The sequence below is a fragment of the Nicotiana tabacum genome, chromosome 11, assembly GCF_000715075.1.
Source record: "Nicotiana tabacum cultivar K326 chromosome 11, ASM71507v2, whole genome shotgun sequence".
NCBI lineage: Eukaryota > Viridiplantae > Streptophyta > Magnoliopsida > Solanales > Solanaceae > Nicotiana > Nicotiana tabacum.
Window position 1 is genome coordinate 10268367 of NC_134090.1, and position 23660 is coordinate 10292026.

The 23660-nt window shown below is 35.0% G+C and overlaps 1 protein-coding gene and 1 non-coding gene across 2 annotated transcripts; both read left to right on the plus strand.

Moving 5' to 3' along the window:
- Positions 1-17457: 17457 nt before the first annotated feature.
- On the plus strand, positions 17458-22266 carry LOC107783585 (haloacid dehalogenase-like hydrolase domain-containing protein At4g39970). Its single transcript, XM_016604573.2, has 11 exons — positions 17458-17926; positions 19201-19294; positions 19397-19441; positions 19547-19597; positions 19800-19874; positions 19962-19995; positions 20916-20971; positions 21060-21119; positions 21641-21700; positions 21803-21849; positions 21939-22266. Exons 1-11 carry the CDS (start codon positions 17556-17558, stop codon positions 21985-21987), a joined length of 942 nt encoding a protein of 313 aa, XP_016460059.1. The 5' UTR covers positions 17458-17555; the 3' UTR covers positions 21988-22266.
- Positions 22267-23267: 1001 nt separating this feature from the next.
- Positions 23268-23363, plus strand: TRNAY-GUA (transfer RNA tyrosine (anticodon GUA)). Its single transcript has 2 exons — positions 23268-23304; positions 23328-23363. It is a non-coding gene; the product is annotated as a tRNA-Tyr (tRNA).
- Positions 23364-23660: the final 297 nt, after the last annotated feature.

Consider the following 23660-nt stretch of genomic DNA (forward strand, 5'->3'; position numbering starts at 1 on the left):
TCGGAAATGCCTAACACCTTCTCCCGGGTTAACAAAATTCCTTACTCAGATTTCTGGTTCGCGGACTGTAATACAGAGTCAATCTTTTCCTCGATTCGGGATTCAACCGGTGACTTGGGACACCATAAATCTCCCAAGTGGTGACTCTAAATCTTTAATAATAAATCCTATTTCGATTGTCCTTTAATTGGAAAAACTCCCTTATGCCCTTGCAGGTGTAGGTAAAAGGGAGGGGTGACAGACGTTGTGCTTGCTTTACAGGACGAGCACCTCGTTTGACAGCAAGATGATGAACAACCACCTTGGGGTCTAAACCTGGCATTTCTTTGTAGTTCCAAGAAAATACGTCTTTGAACTCCTTAAGTAGCTTAATATATTTGCTCTCTTCATCACCAGTTAGAGAGGCACTTATATATGTGGGCTTTGGATCTTCAACTACTCCGAGATTGACTTCTTTTAGTGCGTCAACCATTGTCTTCACCCTTTCTTTAAGCTCTGGTGGTGCATCTTTAGCGTCTTTATCATCTTGAGGATCACCATCATTGAAAGATATGTGATGACATACATGAATATCAAGGCACTTTTCCTCGACTTCGTATAAGATGAAGCATTTTGTTCATCATGAATGGTGATATGATATGATGACCCCACACTTTCTTCATCTTTCTCCGGTTCCTTAGTGTGGACTATAGTATGAGCCTTTGCTTTGAGGACCTCTCCGCATGAAACTTTGTCTCTCACCTCATTCTAGAAGGAATCATACTTGGGTAGTCTGTGGTCAAAATCTCCTTTTTAAGGGAGATAGGTGCTCAAATCTTTCCATTACTTCCATGGCGCTTGTTTTCCTTCTTCAGTGGTCCCAACCTATCAAAGACTGAGGTCCTTGGTTTTGTAAGTCGGTCAAACACAGAAGGCTTGTTATTAAGCGTCGCAGACACTTCTTTAGCAGTAATGTAGTTACAACTTGCCCCTTTAATGGAGATACGGATTGGCGGGGGTTGTTTGTAACCCAATCCTTCATGTGATTGCTTCAGTGGGTACCCTTTCTCCATCATCATCATCTTTTGAGTAGGGTTTAAGGGTTCAGGCGAGAGTTTTCCCAACTTGGATGGTTTGTTGGGATCATATCCAGCTTTTTCTAACAACTTGTAGGCGTTTGGGTCAAAGCCCTCATCTGTGCGCTTTGTAGGAAGTGCTAGATTTAGAAGCGAATTGTTGCTTGATTATTTGACAAACCCTTTGATCAACTTTGTAGACGACTTAACTGCATCCATTCGCATGATAGGGAGGGTCAAGTCTCCTAACACCTTACCTTGTAGTTCAGAAGATGGATCTTTGACCTTCCTTGCCTTTGGGACATAATGAAGAACATGAGTCACTTTCTTACTTGAAGATGCCTCATTCATCTTGTTCCTATCATGAAACACCTTATCTTTTTCAACTGTAATCTTTTCCTTGCTAGTTGTGACATAAACCATATTTACAACACTTTTGGTCAACATCATATCATCAACCTTAACCTCTTTTGAGACGTAATTCTTTAAGTAGAATTTTGCATCAGCAAAGTATGATTCAGCCTCGGTAAAGGGCTTATCATCAACAACTATCTTCCTTTCGACCCCACCTTCGCAGTATTTCAAGCACTGATGGTAGGTGGATGAAACCACTTTGTTCTTATGTATCTACCTTCCTAACAAGATATTATATGAGGTCTTTGCATCAATCACGTGCATCCATGCACTCGAATGCAAATCTCCCATATTGTTTTCCAATTTGATAGCCCCTATAACTCTTTTGACCCCTTGATTGAACCCTTGAATCATCAAACGACTTTCACATAGTTCATCCATCGGTATGCCAAGCTCTTTAACAGTACGAATTGGGAGAATATTGACACCAAACCCATCATCGATCAAGATTCTACTTATTCTCTGTTCTCGCACAAAGCCAACCATAAATAGGGGCGATTATAGTATGTTTTACCAAGAAAAAAATCATCGTTAGTAAATGTGATTTTTGCATCACAAACGTCCACTTCTTCAGAATTCCTAGTGATTTTTTAGGCAAGGGAGGTGGCAACAATGATGGACCCTCCTTTTTGTCTCTTCTTCATCTATCTTACAACATGAGGCCTTGATATATTCACAGAAAGCTCGCGGGTGTAACCATCTTGGCAAGAATTCCTCCAAATGTCACTGGAAAACGTAGCCTTTGATAGTGATTCTCCGCCATTTTTGCTTTCTTCCAGTTTTTCTTGGGTCTTTTCACCATTTATACCCTAGTCAACTGATTATTTGACTCCCTTTGTGAATTTGTCTTGCAGCGTCTCCGCCGAGTCACAAGAATCCAACCTTCATCATCAATTTGATCATCACGTGATTCACTTTTCTCTTGAGATCTTTCCTCCACTATTAGTGTATACGCCATAGGGGGAAGCAATGGTGTGCTCACATCGATAGATTCAAAGTCACCAAATTTAATCATATTTGGTGATGATGCAATTTAGATATCATCACATTCATGTACTTCGACAAAATTGCAAAGGACAATGGGATCAAGTGAACCAAAAATGAAAGAGACTTGATTCGAACTGTCTTTCTCATTCTCAGGCAAGATTTTTCCTTCAGCGGCCAAGTCCATGACTTTCTCCTTGAAGACAAAGCATTTTTCAATAGGGTGGTCAATCAACCGATGGTACTTGCAATAATTTGGATCATTAGTCTTTCCAGCTTCGTCTGGCCACTTCATTTCGGGTAACTCAATGAGTTTCAACTCAAGGAGTTCTTCAAAAATTTTTGGGACATCAAAGTCCAAGAATGGATATTCTTTCGCTTGCATTTCCTTTAGAGTTAACTTTCGACCAACTTTATCCTGTAAGGATGTTGTCTTCACACTTTTCTTCTTACTCACTTTTGTAGTGACCTTTAATGGCGAGGCATTAACATTCATTGATTCCTTGCTCTCAGATATCGGCAAAAACTTGCCTCATTTCTTTATTTCTTGTTTATCCTTCACTTTACAAGGTTCATAAACAGGTGGCCCTTGATTTCCACTTGAAGACATACTTATCTCCATATCATGAGCACGTGTAGCCAATTTTTCAAAAGACTTAGGCTTGATACCCTGCAGGATATAGCGAAGTCCCCAATATATTCCTTGGATATGCATTTATATTCCAGAAGCTTCACTAAGTCTTTCTTTACAATTAAGGCTCACATTCCTCCATCGATTGATGAAATCGACAACTGGTTTATTCTTCCATTGATGAGTATTTGTGAGTTCAACCATGCTTACGGTTTGCCTTGTGCTACAGAAGCGGTTGAGAAATTCATGTTCAAGTTTCTCCCAGCTATCGATGAAACCAGCCTCGAGATTAGTGTACCAATCAAAAGCATTTTCTTTTAAGGAACAAACAAACTGCTTGACAAGATAATCTCTATAGGTTCCAACATTATTACAAGTTTCGACGAAGTGTGCAATGTGTTGCTTCAGATTTCCTTTACCATCAAATTGTTGAAACTCTGGGGGTTGATAACCTGCAGGCATCTTCAAACTATCAATTCTCGCAATGTATGGCTTTGCATATACGAGAGAAGACTTGGAAGCAACATCGTACTTATCTTTGATGGTTCCCATAATGAAGTCTTTCAATTGGTCAATGGGAATAACCCTGTCAGATGAAATTTGAAATTCTTTAGGAGCCGTTGTCTGCCTTGCAGATGAGTCTCCTTTATCTTGCATCATTGGGAGTTTTCCAGGTGCATGACTTGAATCTCCCTCCATCATGCTTTCAACTCTATCTGTTAGCTTGACAATTTGATTATCTTGATCTTGCATATGCTTCGTTAACCCTTCAATTGCCTTTGTTAAATTTGCGAGTTGTTTTTCAACAGTTGAGGTATTAGTCACCATTGCTTGGATAACCGTCGTGGATGGTGGAGCAAAGCATGGATTTTCTCTTACACCATGCTTTGAGTGGAACAACTCACGTGGAGTGCTTGGAGCAGATCCAGTGATCAAGACATCATCATCGCCCCATGTGATGAGATTCTTAGATCTAGAAGAGCTAAGTAGAGCCAATGTCTTTTCAACAATTTCAGCAATGTTTGCTCCTTCTTCCAATTCATCTGGAAATGATCTTGCCCCCTTTGAGGATTGAAAATCAAAGATAGGAACTGATGCAGACGACATTTGAAATGTGTGTTGTCCCAGCAAGTTTACTCTGTTCCTAGTGACATGTCCTACGCTTTCCATAGTAGCATCCAACAAGTTTTCCATATCAGATGAAAACTTGGAATTCGTAGCCTTAGCAGTAGTGAGTTTGAAGTTGATCTTCTTAGGAGCCATTTCTGTATTCTTGAAATTTGGTAATTTGAAGAGATGAGAGGTAAAGATTGTCCCACTAGGCATGCCAGAAATTTGTAACAACAAATTTTCAACTTGAGAAAAATAAATAATCAAGACTGAAAAATTGCGTAAGAAATGTAGTATTTGATTTCAATAAATGAAAGTGTTACAATCTCTACGATATTTCTCTGATTCTTCAAGAATGTAAAGTATCTTAATGAGCTTGACTTTGATTTGATTCAAGGGCTTGTAAAGCTTGATCTTGAATCTCCTCCTGGGACTTGAATTTGGGTTTGATCACGAACAAGTAATTTGATCTTAAACGCCTTGGTATTTGATTTGGCTTCGTTCTTGATCTTGAACTTGAACTTGAACTTGTAGCTTGTAGAGAAATCTATTATGTTTGATCCACGAGCTCTCTGCTTGCTTCTTGTTATCACTTCTGGTGTCTTCTAGCTTTATGAAGACCTCTATTTATAGTTGTAGGGAGTGATGTGCTCTGTGATTTGATTGGTCCTTTTGAACTGACCAATACCATCCAGACACTTAGCATGATTTAATTGTCTCATTTATTTGGCTTGGATTGCCACATTACTTGACACATGGCATGATTTCATTGGCTCATTTATTTGTCTTGGATTGCCACATCACTTGACGCATGGAATGATTTCATTGGCTCATTTATTTGTCTTGTATTGCCACGTCACTTGATATGTGGCATGAGCCTGGGCTTTAAGACGGGCTAATAGCCATTTGGACCTTGGGCTAATGGAGTGGGCTTATCATTTAATTTGTAGTCCAATTTAAAGGACTAGTCCAACATATATATATATATATAATTAACCCAATTTACCAGCCACAATATTTATTTGGACTAATATCTTAAATTTAATATGGTTTAAATTATTTTATGAATTTAAATCCGATAAAATTTAAATACTTGCGGGGACATGAAGAGTATATAACTTATATACACCCCATGTAAGAATTACTAAGGAAAACCACATGGCTTAGTGCATGGAAAAGACAAGTCGAGGTTATATTGGTCAATTCAAAGGTGATGTTTGTTTGACATTTGGGCTATTTTAATTTGAAGGTGGATGACCAATATGTATACAAGTAATTTTTTCTTATATTAACATATTTAAAGGTTTAGTTAACCAAAAATAGGTTACAGACTCGATCAGCTTCAGGTTATTTGTGTGTTTGGATTAAAGAATTATTTTTAAAAAAAATTGTGACTATTGAGTTACGTAAAATATTTTGTATCAAAGACTTAAAAGAAAGTTAGACTTTTATACAGTCAAAAATTAATAACTTTTTTAAAAATTAATATTTAAAAGTAGATTAAAATATATATTTTTATAAAATATATTAAAATTACGTGAAAATCAAAAGAAAATATGTAGTATAATTTAAGGAAATTTTCATAAAGCACTATCTTTTAGTAGTAACTAGCCATCTATAGATACCATTTGCTATATTACGGATTATAGATACATTTTATGTGGTTATAAGATGTATTTAATGTATTTAAGCTATTGTATTCATGAATACAGTAGCAAAAATAGGCGTGAATCAGGGAAGTCCAGCTAATCAGTTGTCGTATTCGAGTATATTCGACTGTATTCATGGAGTGAAACATGAGATTACAACTGGACATATTATTATATTCGACTATATTTACGGCGTGAAATAAGGAATTACACCATTTTTAAAAGGGAAAGTGAATCAATTAACATAATAGACTCCTAATATAACTCAACAAACTCAATTATAACACACAAGTTTTATATTTTCAGTTATAAAAAAGATTCTCAACCGAAAAATACCCCCAAAACATAGCAATCTTCATAGAAATTATATAATATATCTAAATACATAAATTATATTAATTAAAAAAACTTATGAATACATTCATGGCATATAGTGAGATAGTGAATACAATGAAATACATAAAAAAACAGCGGGATATATTGAAATACAATGAGAAAAAAACACATTGAATACAATGAAATACATGGAATACAACGAGATACATTGAATTACAATGGAAAAAAAATCTTAGAGCATGAGTTTGAACAGTAGAAGAAAAAAAATGATGAATAAGAAATGAAATTTTTTAGATAACAATCTGGTGGAGGGGATGGGTCTTGCATTTGAAATACTTCAAATTCATGATGAGCATCTGCATATCTTCTTTAGAGTTATAATCCTCGGGGGTGAATTTAACGGTAACTCATTATGGGCGTGTAAGTCACATAACCTTAAAATGCTTCCAGACCCCATGAAATCCACCATACCAAATTGAGTTGGGCCTACCAATCCAATTGACCTTTTGTCTAAAATTATTGTAAAAATTACACGGGGTGTTCTATTTGGTCGCCCCCATTTAACCTATACCTATATTTTTTTAAAAAAGTTTTAACTTGTACCTATTTTTTAAACAACTTCAGCCCCCTTTCTCCTCCTCTTTCTCCTCTTTCGTTTTCTTCTTCTTCTTCTTCTTCTTCTTCTTCTTCTTCTTCTTCTTCTTCTTTCTTCTGTTGTTGTTGGTGCTGCTATGAAACTTCAGTTCATGAGATGATTGCCATAAATATGTTTATCTGATTATTTAAAAATAAATTATAAATAATTACGTAAGTTAGTAGATAATAATTTGTGAATATTTTCACGTGCGTAAGTTAGTAGACAATGATAATTCGGTTTTTTCACGTTTATTGTTTCTAAAATTTATGATTTAGATACTGCTGTCAATATGATTATTTATCTAGTATGTTAGAAACTTTTTTCAAAAACTTCAGCTTATTTAGTGCTGAAGTTTTTATAAATGAACTAAATAACTTCATCATCTTATGCTGAAGTTTTTGAAAAAGCTTTATGACAAAACTAATGAATTCAGGACAAAAAACTTCATCTCTTAGTGCTGAAGTTTTTACAAATAAACTAAATAACTTCAGCATCTTCTGCTGAAGTTTTTGAAAAAGCTTATCCAGGACAAAAAAACTTCAGCATGTTTAGTGCTGAAGTTTTTATAAATGAACTAAATAACTTCAGCATCTTCTGCTGAAGTTTTTGAAAAAGTATAATGACAAAACTAATGAATCTAGGACAAAAAAACTTTAGCTTATTTAGTGCAATTACAAATAAAAACTTCAGCAAATAGAGAACAAAACTTTAGCTACTATGCTTAAGTTCAGCAATTACAAACAAAAACTTTAACACACTTGGTTAAGCACACTTGCTACTTCAGGCCCGTCTACTAGAGTGCTGAAGTTTTGCTTGATTGCCTTTGCTACTTCAGCCCGTATGCTGAAGTTACGCGAAAAAGTGGGTACGTTTGCAATTTTTTTTGCAAAGCGAGCACAAGTTAAAACGTGACCCAAAAAGCGGGTATAAATGCAAATGCCCCAAAACTATTATGCTCGATAAAATGGGGGATTTGCATCTATACTCAATTTTTGGATCACTTTTTAACATATACCCACATTGCAAAAAAACAATTGCAAGTATACCCACTTTTCGGGTAACTTCAGACATACAGGCCTGAAGTAGCAAAAACAATCAAGCAAATTTTAGCATGTTTTGTAAACTACAACATGTTTTGGATGAAATTTTTGTTTTGTAATTGCTGAACTTCAATATTCTAGGAGTTGAAAGTTTGTTTAGTATTTGCTGAACTTCAGTATTCTAGGAGCTGGAGTTTGTTTTGTATTTGCTGATCTTCAGCATTCTAAGAGTTGAAGTTTGTTTTGTATTTGCTTAACTTCAGCATTCTAGGAGTTGAAGTTTTTGTTTATATTTGCTGAACTTCAACTCAATTATTCTAGGAGCTCCAACAGCTGAAGCTGCAAGTATTTATAGTCATATGTGAAACACGAGGCAAGTCTTAAGCTCTAACAGCTGAGGTTGCACTTGCAAAGGAGTATACTTTCAGAAGTACTATTGCTGAAGTTCTCTAACCTAGGGGGAAGAATCTTGTTTCATTATCTGCCTAAGCATTGCTTTTGCCTCCTCATTCGTTACATGCTAGTACTTCACAATTTGTCCATCAGCAGGGCTAACAGAAAGATCATCCGAAGGAAAATCTTGTTTACTCATGCGTTTCTTGTTGCCTTCCATCATGTTGATCTAGCAACTAATGCAAGTTGATTCAACAAGTCATTTGTCTAGTGAAGTCTTCGTTACCATAATAATTAGGGGAAAAAGAGGAAAAGAAGAGGAGGAAGAAATGAGCGCATAGATCAGGAGCAAGAAGAGGATGCTGAAGTTGTCAAAATTAGGATATAGGTTAAATAATTTTAAAAATATGGGTATAGGTTAAATGGGGGAGACCAAATAGGCTCCCGTGTAATTTTTACGATAAAATGTCAAAATGGCATGTCATAGCCATTTTTACAGCTGGCTATCCAAACTTAGCCACCATCGCTAATTTCTAGCCATTTTAACTTAAAATATATAGATAATTGATGTTTTACCCTTCTTCTTTTAAACGTCATGTTTAGTTAGTTTTCGTTTTTAAATCGCTTTTCGTTTTCTTGAGAACACTGCACGGATTTCGCTTTCTTGAGAACACTTTCTTCAAAATTCGTCTGGGTTAGGTCAAATTTTCTTCAAATTTCGTCTGAATAAGTGTTATTTTTACAATACTGTAGTTGAATTTTCATTTTAATTATTACTTCGTTGTTTTAATTTTGATTTTGTTAATGTGAGCGTTTAAATTTTTGTGGCATTTTAACATCGACGATTTTTTTTGTTCAGTTGTTCGACTTATTTCTGATAATTTTGATACTCTATTCTTAGTTTTATGTTGTAATAGTTGCGTTACTTGTTTTCATAAGTTGTTCAAATATTTTGCAGTCTCTATATATTAGGGTGGATTTTAAGTAGTTTATTGCTTCAACTGCATTATAGATTGCTGGAGCTCTTGTCATAACTTGAAATACAAAATAATGTGCTGGACTTCATACTTCAAAATTTGATTTCGATATATTAAGCTGGAAGTCATTGTATATTATGGCCTTTTTTAATTAGTTTGTTGATTTCTACGCCAGTATAGTTTGCTGGAGTTATTGTCATGTAATTCAAAAATTTTGTTCCAGTATATTATATTGGAAGTCTGATATTTGCAGGTTTGGCGTCCAATATTTTATGCTGGATGAGTATATTATACTGGAATCTTTCTTATTTCTGATAACTTGTTTTTAATGATAATTTGTATCTATTTTTTTATATTTTGTATTTGATTATATTTTTCATTCTACTCCAACATTTTTTTAATAGAATTTTCTATTAGTAGGTCTAGTATATATGGAACTCGTCTATTGCTTTTAGTAAACAATAAAAAAAGAGGTCTATTGGTTGGCTGTATTCCTTACCTGTCAACTCGCAAGCAAGCATTCGTTGTCTTTTGTCACTCAAGTTAGGTATCCATACCGTAACCGTAGTATGGAAGGTTTTCTTTATTGACCACACACTCACCTCTAGCTGTAATCACTCCCTCAAGCAAGCGTACCAGCACACCTACCAACTAAAATGAGGACAACCAGACTAACCCGCCACAACTAATCACTATCACTCGACATACACGCATAACAGGTAAGAGCATACGAAGAAGAGGAAAGGACCTACCTTAGCACATTCACCTGAGGAAGGAAGGGAAGCTACCTAGCCCTGTTAGCTCCTACTAAAGTAAAGGAAGGGAAGAATTGGTCTGAACCTCTTTCTTCTCTTCTTATGATTGTTATGTGATGAGTTTTCTCCTTTTAGGATTAAGTTTCTATCCCCGTGTTGTGCTAAGCTCATTTCTCTTATTAGGTCTTACCTTTTTTACACCGTGGACGTTCAAATTGCATACCATGCAAGTCATTCATTATCCACACATGTCATACATCTTTCATATAGGATGATTTTAGAAAGCGCCTAAGTGTTGGACATTTGCATGATACAGGTAAACCATAGCCTAGAAAGAAGCAGGCAAATCGCTCTAGGTTAAAATAGAACCTACCTCGAAAAATGACTTTAGAAAATGATTACTGCAGATCGACATCGGAGGTGGCCCAAACCTAGGCTGTGACGCTTTCTGTTGAGTACATAATGTTGACTTGAAGTTCATTTACACAGTACGAAAAAATGATTCTAAAGAATGAGACTCAGTCTTAAGCAACTTCTTTATTCCAAACAAAACAAAAATACATGAAATGAACCCACCTATCAAAGTGGGCTTGTCTGCTCATTATTTATTTTGTTTTTGTAATTTTTTTCATTATTGCAATACAAAGTAAAACCTCCACTATACTAGTTATGGAGGGGATTGGCGCCGAATGAAACAAGGGGCTTCGAAACCAGTACTGTACCTGGATTGAAAAGCAGCCCCTTACCCTTTCGGTCGAGCACAACCTCCTGAGTGCTAGGTTAAAGTAACTTCATACTTCAAAAATCCCCGACTGCAAAGGCGCCACCTAGAGACGACATGACAAGAAAAATGAAAAATAACATCGTTGCCCTGCATATTCTTGCGCCGTCCATCAATGCAAAACAGATTAAGCTACGGACATCAAGAGACCGAGATTATATGCTGCTGCATAAGCAGAATCGAAGGAGTTGGTTGAAAGTTAAGGATAGCGTGATTGGCCGATTGGTTGGAAGGTAAGGATAACATGATTGACTACTTTCGGGTCCTATGGATCATGGGCCACAGTTACTTGGGTAGAGACCGCTGAACATCATTTGGACAGGCCGAGGCTATATGGGCTTAGGCCTTTTGATGGCTGTTTCTGGGCTATTTGGATAAATTAAGATCCTTTCATGTAGGAGAGTCTTTTATGGACTCGAATCCTTTACATGATTTCATGTGAGGAGCCACCTTTGACGGGCTTTGAATTTGGACAGATCCATCGGGCCTTCTTGGATGGACTTGGGCTTGCTTTGATGATGGGTAGAAAAATTTCCTGATTTTCTTTCCTTGAAAATGAAGTTTCTGCCCTTGTTGAGTGAGTAAGGCCCGATCGAGCTTATGTGCTTGCCAGGTCTTTTACCATCTGCTTTTCCTCGAAAATGTAAGACTGCTCACCCTCAGTAATCGTATTGTCCGCTCTTTTCATTGATTGTACAACTTTCTCTAAACAAGAAATTTCTAGGGAGTCCTCCAAGTCGGCTAAAGGCGCAATGGCTTTTGGTTTTGAATCCGGCTAAGGTGTGAGCAAGGGTATCTTCTTTGGGGTCTATCACCATGGCCTTTTCCTTTAGCTATTACGCTATCCTTCTAATCGGCTAAGGTTGAATTTGCTTTTGCTTTAGTTGTTGTCATAGAGCGACCTTCTGTTCTTTGTTTCTAATAAATTTGGTTTCACTATATTATACTGGAGGTCTGACATCTGAAGGCTTGTTGTCTAATATTTTCTGTTGGACTTTCTAGTGTCAAATGAGCATTCATGTTTTCTCTGAAATTTTATTATTCTGAAAACTGTTGATGTCTTAATTCTGGAACCTCGAACAGTCCAACCACACTTTTCATCATTGCATATCAAAGAGTATCTTGTAGTACTTGATCTTTTAATATAGAACTCAAAATGCTCCTTGATTGCTGCTAAGCAAAAACATCTAATCATAACATTTTTTTCTTGAAAAAGTAGATCCCAATTTTACATCATTCAATGATGCATCTTCTTTTAGTATTATCGATGGTGATTCGTTTGCCTTTTCTTTTGGTTTTCTTTTTCTCTCTTCAATTGTGTGTGGTGTTTCAAAATATTGGCCTATTCTCTCATTTTCCATTATAATTTCGGAAATTGGCATGTGTTGCTCTTCTTGTATATATGCGGTTTGCTGCTAGGGGTATTCACGGTTTGGTTTGGTCGGTTTTTGATTAAAACCAAAACCAAACCAATTTAATCGGTTTTTAAAATTTTAAAACCAAAAACCAAACCAAATTAAATACAAACCACCGGTTTGATTGTTGTTGGTTTGGTTCGGTTTGGTTCGATTTTTCGGTTCTTAGTAAGCTAATGATAAGTCGATAATAGTAAAACAACGCTAGACAACAATCTGAAAATAATTTGCTAAATTTATGCTTTTTTTATATATTTCTTTCAGAACTGAAAGTTTATTTACCTGTTTATATGAAAAGAATGAACAAAAACAAACTAAAAGTTTGCTTTCTCAAGCTTTAGCCATTGTTGTCTTGCAATTTGAATTTGCTTTCTTTACTCTTGTGGTGATTTTTTTAACTATTCTGTTAGGCAAAAGTATGTGCGGAGAGTTAGAGAATTAGAGTCTCTTAATGAAAAGAAAATTGGTTGAGTCCTATTATTTTGGGCTTAGGCAATCTTTTAAGATATAAAAGAATAAACCAAAATTCAAAATAACAATTAAAATGCATAAAATATTTAAAATTATTTACAAAAAGATATTATATTGTATATAAATAATTATTAAATTTTGTATATAAATAGTCGGTTTGGTTCGGTTTATTTTTTGGTTTTTTAAAATATAACCAAAACCAAACCAAATATTATCGGTTTTTAAAATTTAAAACCAAAACCAATCCAAATTAAGAAAGATATCGGTTTACTTAATCGGATTGGTTCGATTTTCGGTTTGGATCGGTTTTTCGTCAAACCGTGAACACCCCTATTGGCTGCAATAATTGTTGAATGTCAATCTCCATTACTGCATTACCTTCTTATTGTTCATCTCAAGTAAAAATTTCAGAAAGTATTTCTGATACATCAACAACAAATTTGTAGCCTTTGTAGTACGGATCATTTCTTAAAAGCATCATAAAGGAAGTAAGTTCTTCATCTTTTGTTACATTGTGATGACTTGAAAGGTCATCTTATGTTTTAGAACCTAATTCTGCGCTTTTAAGCTTTAAACAACTCATTTTATCCCTCCTTGATTTGCGTGCACAGTCCGAATGTATTTTTGAAAAGCTTTTATGTTGAAAACTGATAAAAATAAGAATTCTTGTCTAAAAACTTCATTTGAATTGACTTCGATCAATATTTTTGGTAGACAGACCCAGATTCGTATTTTGATGGTCCCGATGGGTCCGTATCGTGATTTGCAACTTGGGCGTATGCCCTAAATCAAATTCAAAAGTTCCTAGCCCGAGATATTGGACTTTGTCGAAATTTGAAAGAAAGGCTTAATGAAATTGAAATGTTTGACTTTTTGGATAACGGGTTCGTATTTTAATTTTGGAATACGGTATAGGCCAATACCATATTTATGACTTGTCTATGAAATTTGGTGATAAACAGAGTTGGTCTGACGTGATTCAGACGTCCGATTGTGAAAATAAAAGTTTAAAAGTTTTCTTGAAAATTTCATTTGATTTGGTGTTCAATTCGTAGTTCTAGGTGTTATTTTGGCGATTTGATCATGCGAGCAAGTTCGTATGATGTTTTTAGACTTGTGCACACTTTTGGTTTAGAGCCCCGAAGGCTCGAGTCAGTTTCGAATAAGCTACGGAGTGAAATTTGGACTTAGAACATTGTTGGTATTTCCAGTTCTGGTGCAGGCCTCTGATTTCGCATTTGCTTTTGACTCATTAGCTATGACACTAGAAGATTGTCCAACAGGGGCGTAAATACAGAATGAAACATTCTCTGCAGGGATATGTGATTTTGTTATCCTTTTCAGATCTGTAAATGCATATGGCATTTGATTTGCCATTTTCTGCAAATGGATAATCTTTTGCACCTATGTTTCACAAATAAAGGCACGTGGATCAAGATGAGATAATGATGTATTTTTTCACAAAATTTCACGTTTGGTTTCACCAATTTCTCCCCCTAATTTTGGGAAAAATGCCTCATCAATCGACAATCTGCAAATCGAGCAATGAACAAATCTCCCGTTAATGTTTCAAGGTAGTGAATAATGGAGGGCAATTCAAACCCAATATTTATTCCTAACCTTCTTTGGGGACCCATCTCGGTGTGATATGGGGGTGCTACAGGCACATATGCAGCTCATCCAAAAATTCTTAAATGAGACATATTAGGTTCATGACCCAAAACTAATTGCAACGGGGAATATTTATGATAATTTATCGGTCTGAGACGAATTAGCATTGCTGCATGCAAAATGGCATGACCCCAAGCTGAAGTGGGTAACTTCATTTTCATGAGTAATGGTCTTGCTATCAATTGTAGATGTTTAATCAAAGATTCTGCAAGGCCATTTTGAGTGTGAACATGAGCTACAGAATGTTCCACTTTTATCCTAATTAATAAGCAATAATCATTAAATGCTTGGAATGAAAACTCAGTGGTATTATCAAATCTAATAAACTTAATTAGATTATCGAAAAATTGTGCCCGTAATAGGATTATTTGTTCCATTAATTTTGCAAATACTAGGTTTCGAGATGACAATAGGCATACATGAGACCATCTTGAAGATGCATCTATTAAGACCATAAAATATCTAAACGACCCACTAGGTGGGTGAATAAGTCCACAAATATCCCCTTGTATACATTCCAAAAAATGCAGGGGACTCAATCCCAATCTTTTATTGTGATGGTCTAATAATCAACCTGCCTTGATAACAAGAAGTGCAAGAAAATTCATTATTTTAAGGAATCTTTAAATTCTTTAATGGATGCCCATTTGAGTTCTCTATAATTCGTCTCATCATAATTGATCCGGGATGTCCCAATCGATCATGCCAAAGAATAAAAGTATTGGAATTATTAACCTTTTGATTTACGATAGAATGTGCCTCAATTGCACTAATTCTTGTCCAATACAGGCCACAAGATAGAGATGGAAACTTCTCAATAACTCTTTCTGGCCAGAGACTTTCTTGGTAACGATGAGATATTCGATATTATTCTCATCTATTGTCTCAATATGAAATCCATTTCTGTGGATATCTTTAAAGCTCAACAAGTTCCTCTTGGACTTCTAGAAGAACATTGCATTCTCTATGATAAGTATTGTTCCTTTAGGCAGAGTTATAGTAGCTCTTCCAGAGCTTTCAATTAGATTACTATTACCAAAAATTGTAGTAGCATCTGCCTTATACATACTTAAATGAGAGAAATATTTCTTCTCTTTGAATATTATATGTGTGTACATGAATCAATTAAGCAAATATTTTTACAATTGAACTTTGATCCAAGTTTGCTTTGAAAGATATCCATATTGTTTCCCATAGTTTGACATGCAAAAGAAGTATATAAATAAATATTAGTAATTTTAGAGAAAATAGAAATGAAATAAAGTTAAACCAATACTTCAATAGCAGCCTTTAATGCATTTTTTTGCAAATTCTAATTATTATACAAATAATTATGCAACAAAAATAATACAAGTACACATATGATTAATACAACTACACCAAATTTATTTACATGTATAAGTTATTTGTGTTTTCCTACACATTGTATGAAAAACAATTGATCCGTGTAAGAAAAGAACATACTCATGAAAAACAATTGAGGTTGCAGTAACAAAAGTTGTTCCAGGGTACTTGTAAACCTTTTCTTAAAGAGAATTAAATTAACGTAAAGGAAAATCAAAAGCGTTAAAAGATCACTGAGACTAGGACACCGATTAATAAGATATTACTCATTGTTTGTGAAATTTATAAAATTTCGGAAATACAAATATTCTCAAGAACTATATAAGAAGTATTATAAAGTGCAATAAAAATTACAAGATGTTTATTCATTAGATACTACGAATAGAAAAACATAAAAATCAAACTGTTCAATCATCTCTAACCACAGATCCATCACCAATCGAGTGGTTTATTTTTCCATCATGATGCTCAAAAAAATCTGCCACATCCAAGTGGGTGATGTCAAATTCATTGTCATAGACAAAATTAGCTTCATGATCTTTATTCTTTAGAGATACTTGATAAAGCTCAACCAAATATTTTTGTATGCGATAAATTTTTGCCCAATGCCCTTTTCCACCGCAATGATAGCATTCGGTTTCTGAACCCTTTGCGTTTCGCTTCTCATCTTTCCCTTTCCACTTTTGGAAGTTATTTTTCTTTAGAGAATGATTAACACTAGGAAAATTTCTTCCTTGGACATGGCCACGACCACGACCACGAACATGGCCACGACCATTTCAATATTTAGCATAATAGGAATACACCTCATCCTCTTTAGGCAATGGTGTAGACCCAGTGGGTCGATTTTCATGATTTCTCATAAGCAATTCATTGTTTTGTTCAGCCACAAGTAGAAGAGAAATCAACTAAGAGTACTTCTTGAAACTTTTCTCTTGGTACTGCTGTTGCAAGACCATATTAGAGGCATGAAACGTTGTGAACATTTTTTCAAGCATATCATAGTCACTAATATTATCTCAACAGAGTTTCAATTTAGAAGTAATTCTGAACATCGCAGAATTATATTCAAAAACACACTTAAATTGGAGCCTCATATGAGCCCAATCATATCGTGTTTGTGGAAGAGTGACCGACTTTAAGTTGTCATATCTTTCCTTTAAGCCATCCCACAAAACAAGTGAGTCTTTGACTATGAGATATTCTATTTTCAACCTTCATCAAGGTGATGGCGCAAGAAAATCAAGGCTTTAGCACAGTCTTGTGTAGATGTTTTATCTTTATCTTTAATGGCGTCTCCAAGACCCATTGCATCTAAATGGATATCAACATCCAATACCGATGTCATATAGTTCTTGCCTAAAATTTCAAGGGCAACGAACCTTCTTTTCATAATATCAGACATAGTTAAAAAAAAAATACAAATTTGAGAAAAATTATACCTTAATTTTCTCAAAGATCTTCTTGAGATGGTAGAGTCTCGTGCTGATAACGTGTTATGAAATATAACCCAAAGTAACAATATAGAACAAGCAAAAACAAACAAAGAGATATAGGGAGAAAGAGAGTAAGAGAGATTCTTATTTTTTCTTCAATTGTATGTATTTTCCTATCTATTACATAACCTTTATATGGACATGAAAAATGAAGAAAATATGTCATTGAACATAAAAATAATATTATTAAATATGTCATTAAACATTTGAGACAAAGATCATAGATGAAAAGTAGAGATTCACTTTAATTCGATATTTATCATAACAGTAATCTGTTTATTATGAACGGTTTATATCCGTTATTTTCATGTTCCCGCAAAAAACAAAAAAGAAACTAAAAAATCCCAATTTGCCGATAACCACACGAATCAAACCCCGCCATACCAATTCACGGCTATGGCGTCCATCACTATACTTGTCTCTCCACCAAATCTGCAGTATTCACTCTCCTCTCGCAATTCACTCTTCTTTTCTCCTACAATTACAAGACTTAGAACCTCTTCTTCGTCTTCCTCCTATTCTTTAACTCCAAAATCGCTAGCAATTTCAGCTTCTTCTTCTTCGCGTGCGCTAGAAGCTTTGATATTTGATTGCGATGGCGTTATATTGGAATCTGAACACCTTCATCGCCAAGCCTACAACGACGCTTTCTCCCATTTCAATGTGCGCTGCCCTTCTTCTACTTCCGATGAACCGCTGAATTGGAGTCTCGAGTTCTATGATGTTTTTCAGAATCAAGTTGGTGGCGGTAAACCCAAAATGCGATGGTTATTCTCTATCTCTTCGTTCAATTGTTCTGATTATAAGATATATGTAGTGGGTTTTAGTTATATATCTTAGTGTAATGAATCTTTTACACAATAAGTACAATACTACAATTTGACTTTGTTACAGCAGGTTACTTACCATTTTATTCTAGGTTACCAATCAATGCTAGCAAGGATGGAGGCAGAAGCCGAGTTACGGTTTCGGCCGAACCCAGTAGCTTTTGCTCAAATAGGGTATTTGTGTTAAAAATATATATAAAATATGTACAAATATTAAATTTAGACCTCAGTCATTAGCACTTGAAGTCATCGCTCTAAAATCCAGAACCCATAAGGTTGAAGTCCTGGCTCTGCCTCTGAATGTTAGTAGTAGTAATAACTAAGAGTGTACTTCCTTTAATGTTTAACATTTTAAAGAATTAAATTATATGCCTAGACAATCTAATGACTTTTTTACATTATTAGTGTAGTTTAATATGTTATAACAAGTTACTTACCATATATTAAGAATTACCAATCAATGCTCCTAAAAAGAGTTACTTATAATGGCTTCTTAAGTAACCTGATTTTATAAATGTATTTTTTACACTGTCCATGCATAGAATTTAAACTCAAATTTCATGAAGAATTGTTTCATATCTTTTGATATTTATGCGTTTGAGTTTTACTGTTACCCATTCTAAGATGATCTTCTTCACGTGCTTGACATACAATTTTTTTTTTTAACCCATACGTAAGGTAGCAAGCTATGAGCAGTGGGGAGCTTAGTGGAGCGAAGGAGATTGTTGTAAAATTATACCGTACAAATAGAATAAAAATAAAATATTTTTTTTAGTTATATATAAACCGGTGAATCCCCAAATTCTAGTGAAGTGACCATGGGTTCAAAAATTTATTTAGGTAACAAGTTCAAACCCAAGTGTGACATTTTCTTACATATTTGAATCCTTTTATATAAGTTTCTAGTTTCGCCGTTGCCTATGAGATAATTAAAGAAATAGAATAGAGAAGTTAGTTTCTTTCGCCGGATAAACTTTCAAATTTCCCTACTATCCTATCAGCACGGCAATCACAAATACAATCACTAGTGGAATGAAGAAGAGTTGTATACTTTTTGTAAGCTTAATAATTCAATAAGCGGCTTTTCTTGCGTAAAAAAATGTTGATGGGCAATGAGACTGATCCAAATATTTACACAAGCTTTTAGATGAGGCTTGTTCACACTTTTCTAACATTAGCATATACTAATGGAGTGTTTCGGATCGTCTTGATAGGTATTTTAAGGAGCATGGATGGCCGACTTCAACAATCTTTCAGAATCCTCCGGAGGATGACAGCGATAGAGCCAAGCTCATTGATACTCTTCAAGTACTATATATCATATTTTTCTTATTCTTTTCACTATCACTAGTGAATTGGCATATGTGTCGGTACCTTTTGGCATTCTTTCCGTTCTTTCCCTTTTTGTAGGATTGGAAGACTGAGAGGTACAAACAGATAATCAAATCAGGAACTGTGAGATAAATGATCTATATTCATCATTTGTCCTTTTTAAATCGTTTAACTGCTGTAACATATCCAATTTTCTTTTACTAACTGGCTTGATATTGCTTTTGGCAGGTTAAGCCAAGACCAGGAGTTTTAAGATTGATGGACGAAGCCAGGGCTGCTGTAAGATGTTTGCCTTTGAATACAGTTCTTACTCTATAATGGTACTTTATGTTCGGTTATTTGATCTGAAGAAGATAACTTTGAGGGGTTGCTAGGGTGATTATCTTTTACGTGGATTCATGTATTGCACTTTCTATTCTATGCTCAGAGAGAATCTCATACCTAGTCAAGTGGCTTTAATGCCTTTTCTTCTGTATCTCAGGGCAAGAAGCTCGCTGTCTGCTCTGCTGCAACCAAAAGTTCAGTTATAATGTGTCTTGAGAATCTTATAGGACTTGTAAGTTTTCTGCTTTTTGGAAGCATGTTTCCTTTGAGTATTACTTCTTGTCGAACATGGTTAATTGTTTGTGCAACTTGCTTTTAGGATCGGTTCCACGGTCTTGATTGCTTCCTTGCAGGTATGTATCTTTATCCTTTTTGGACTTGTTTTGATGGGTTGTACTACCTATTTTGGTAAAAACGCATGCTAAAGTCATAACTAGTTAATAAAGTACAGGGAAGCAAAACAAAAAGATTGTGAACATGATAATAATTTCCGTGCAGCAGTGTGTTTGCAACAATTCCATCAATATCTATCCATCATAGATACAAAAATTATCGAGAAAAAGTCAATTTACGTCTCACCAGAAACAGTTGAAATCAGTCGTAACTTATGAAGCTTATTTCAACATATTGATTGCTAGTTACTTCTGATTCTATAGGAAATGACTATTTGCAACTTGCAAGTTTAGATAGGCAACTCTAAGGGTGCAGTGAGAGCTATTATGCGTTCAAGTTAATCAGTTCCTACACAATTCCGAAATTACTTACAAGTACCTCACGTTACGTAGACAAAGCTAGTCTTTGATGATATTATACTGGCCCAAAGGTATCCTATGGTGCTGTTGGTTAGTAGTTGAAACCCATAAGCGGTCAAGAAGCGGGAGAATTCTGTTTTAATGATAGATAGGAAGATGGAGAATCTTGTACCCCAATCTAAAAGATATGTAGTAAAAGATCAGTAACACAAGCATAGAGCATAAGAGGCTTAGTGCGGCTTCTCCAACTTCAATCTATTGAATTTTTCCTAGTTTCATGTATTTGTATGCTGAAAGTTGTCTGGTTAGTAATGTGATTTCAATTCTATTATGCTGTTGCAAACTGAAGTTTTGCAGATAAATCAATTCTGGTTTCAACACATCCATTACATCTTGAAACTACTACTACTACTATATATGACACATGATTTTAGTCACTAGGAGATTAACTTTCTGTTTTAGATGTGTTCAGCACAAGATTCTCAGAATATGTAATATATTTTGGCTTTTGTAATTTCCAGGTGATGATGTGAAAGTAAAAAAGCCTGATCCTTCAATATACATTACAGCTGCCGAGGTGATTAATACTTTAAAGTATTTGCACTTGCAAGCCGCATATTCTAATTTTTACTTACTGCTTTGGACATTTGGTTTGTATTTGGCAGAAACTTGGCGTCTCAGAAAGCAATTGTTTGGTGGTGGAGGATAGTGTCATCGGGCTACAGGTTCATCTCCCAATTTTCTGGAAAGAGTATTATATTTTTATTCATTAATGTGGTGCTTTTTGAGCTGAGAGTCTATGGGAAACAGTCTCTCTATCTCCACAAGGTAGGGGTAAAACTGCGTGCACACTACCCTTCCCAGGCCTCACTATGTGGGATTATACTGGGTTTGTTGTTGTTGTCTTATAATTTTATGTTCTTTTGAGTGGCTGTGTTTAGTTCGAAGTAGTCATTTGATTCTTATTAAAATGTGGACAAAGAGCGGTAGCACACTGAAAATTTAATGCCTATTTGTAACTCACCCTCATTAGAATATCTTTGCCTTCTCGCAAAACTAATCTCATCTTCTTAATAGGCTTATATGGCTGATCAAAATTATATTTTTAGGCTTCGGATCTATGAACTGCAGTGTTCATTATAACATGAATACCAGTTGTTTTGCCAGAGTAACTGTTCTGAAGTATTCATATAACTGTTCTGTACTATCTTTTTTTACCAAACTCTGTACTTAACCAATTTCTCAGGCTGCAACTGGTGCTGGAATGTTGTGCGTGATAACCTACACATCATCTACCGCGGATCAGGTAACACACATCATTCTTTTCTCCTTCAAATATTTCATATTGTCGATTCCCGTGCTTAATGTATATTGACATCGCTATCAAATACGTTACCATGCTTCACAGGATTTCAAAGAAGCCATAGCAATCTATCCTGATTTGAGTGATGTTAGGTATGAATATATGCTGTTCATTTTGTAGTATAGTAATTTACTTCTAGGGATGGGGCACTTATGACTAGTTAATTGTTGCATCCTTGCAGATTTAATGATTTAGAGTCACTTCTTCAAGATGTTGTGGTCACGAAGTAGGGTAGAGGGACGGGCCATTATCCTAGTATATCGAAGCTAAAACAGCGGATTTCTAGTTTTTGAAAGCTATTTGAAGTCCCTAAATATGCAGTGAAAGCTTCACTTCAGCAAGAAATCTATGAAGCCTTTGCTGTATTTAGAGGTTCTTGTGCTGCTTGTATCATTTTTGTTCTAAAATATACTGTTCATAATTATTCATTTGTGTAAAATAACAGTTATTACGTCCCATTGGCAATACTTAATTTCTCTGTATATGTCAATAAAATGTAGTCTTATTTCTCTGTTCCCAGCACTTCGACCCCCCCCCCCATCTACGATGCCCAAATTTCATCTACACATAGAAGAGAATTAGAATTTGAAATATATTTATGTTAAGCACCTCAAGTTGGTAAAAACATACAATAAAAGCATTTGACGTATGTGATATTGATTTAATTCCAGAAAAAAATATATGGATTTAATTGATGTGGCCAAAGTGCGTGAAATTTGATGAAAGTACCATTACCATAGGCTTTAAATTATGATTATTTTTTAGCATTCTCAATATTACTTTTTTCTTTTCTGTCAATGCTTTCGTAAAACAAAATTTGATCAATAAGCTCACCTATTCAAAAGTTAGAGAATTCGCAATTTTAATCCTTCACTTGGTGATCTTGTCGAACAACAACTTAGCATTTAGGGAACTAGAAATATAATTTTCGATTATGCAGTTTATAACTTTATATGAAAACCAAGCAAAAGTATGACTTCCATTTTCGAGCAATGAAAATGATTAATCTTTTCATAGAGAGTGTCTTAGAGCCCGTTTGGCTTAGCTGATTTAGAGTAGCTGATAAGTATTAGATGTTGAAAAGCATTTTTAAGTACTGAAACTCATTTAAAAAATAAGCAGTTACGTGTTTGGATAAAAATGCTAAGCAGCTGAAGAACTGGGTATACAAAGAGTTTTGTTTTAAAAAGAAGTATTTTAGGAATAGAAGAGTAAATATTTTGGTCAACCTAAAGTGTTTATAAGTTGAAATTTGATAAGTTGGGGAGACCAACTTATGACTTTTGACTTATTTTTGGCTTATAAGCACTTTTAATTTTACCAAACGCGTAAATAAGCCAAAAAATAGTTATAAGCTCGTTTGACCAGCTTATAAGCTTAGCCAAACTCCCTCCTACTCTTTTAGCGGACTTACAAGATGTGAATTTGAATTAGTCAACGGAGGTTTTAAATACCGGATGTTTAAATTAACAAAGGATATATATTATTAAGTTTAGAGCCTTAAACAAATCCGACCTTAGCTCAGTTGGTAGAGCGGAGGACTGTAGTTGGGGGTGTAAACCTTTCAGATATCCTTAGGTCACTGGTTCGAATCCGGTAGGTCGGAATTGTTTTTTTATTTTATTTAATTTCATTTCTTTTACTCTTTTCTGTTGGTTTTTCTTATGTGGTTTTGCAGGGAAAATTTTTCTTGCAGTTTTGCTATTTTGTAGAAACTTTAGTGCGAAACAGATCTTTTGGTTAAAGTTGGACCCAGGATTTAAATACTGCGTATGCATTTAATGTTTCCAACAATTTAGCGCAACATTTGAGCAAAATAATAAATGAATAGCAAAATATTTAGCTCAAACAACAACAACAGCCCAGTAAAATCTCACTAGTGAGGTCTGGGTAGGGTAGTGTG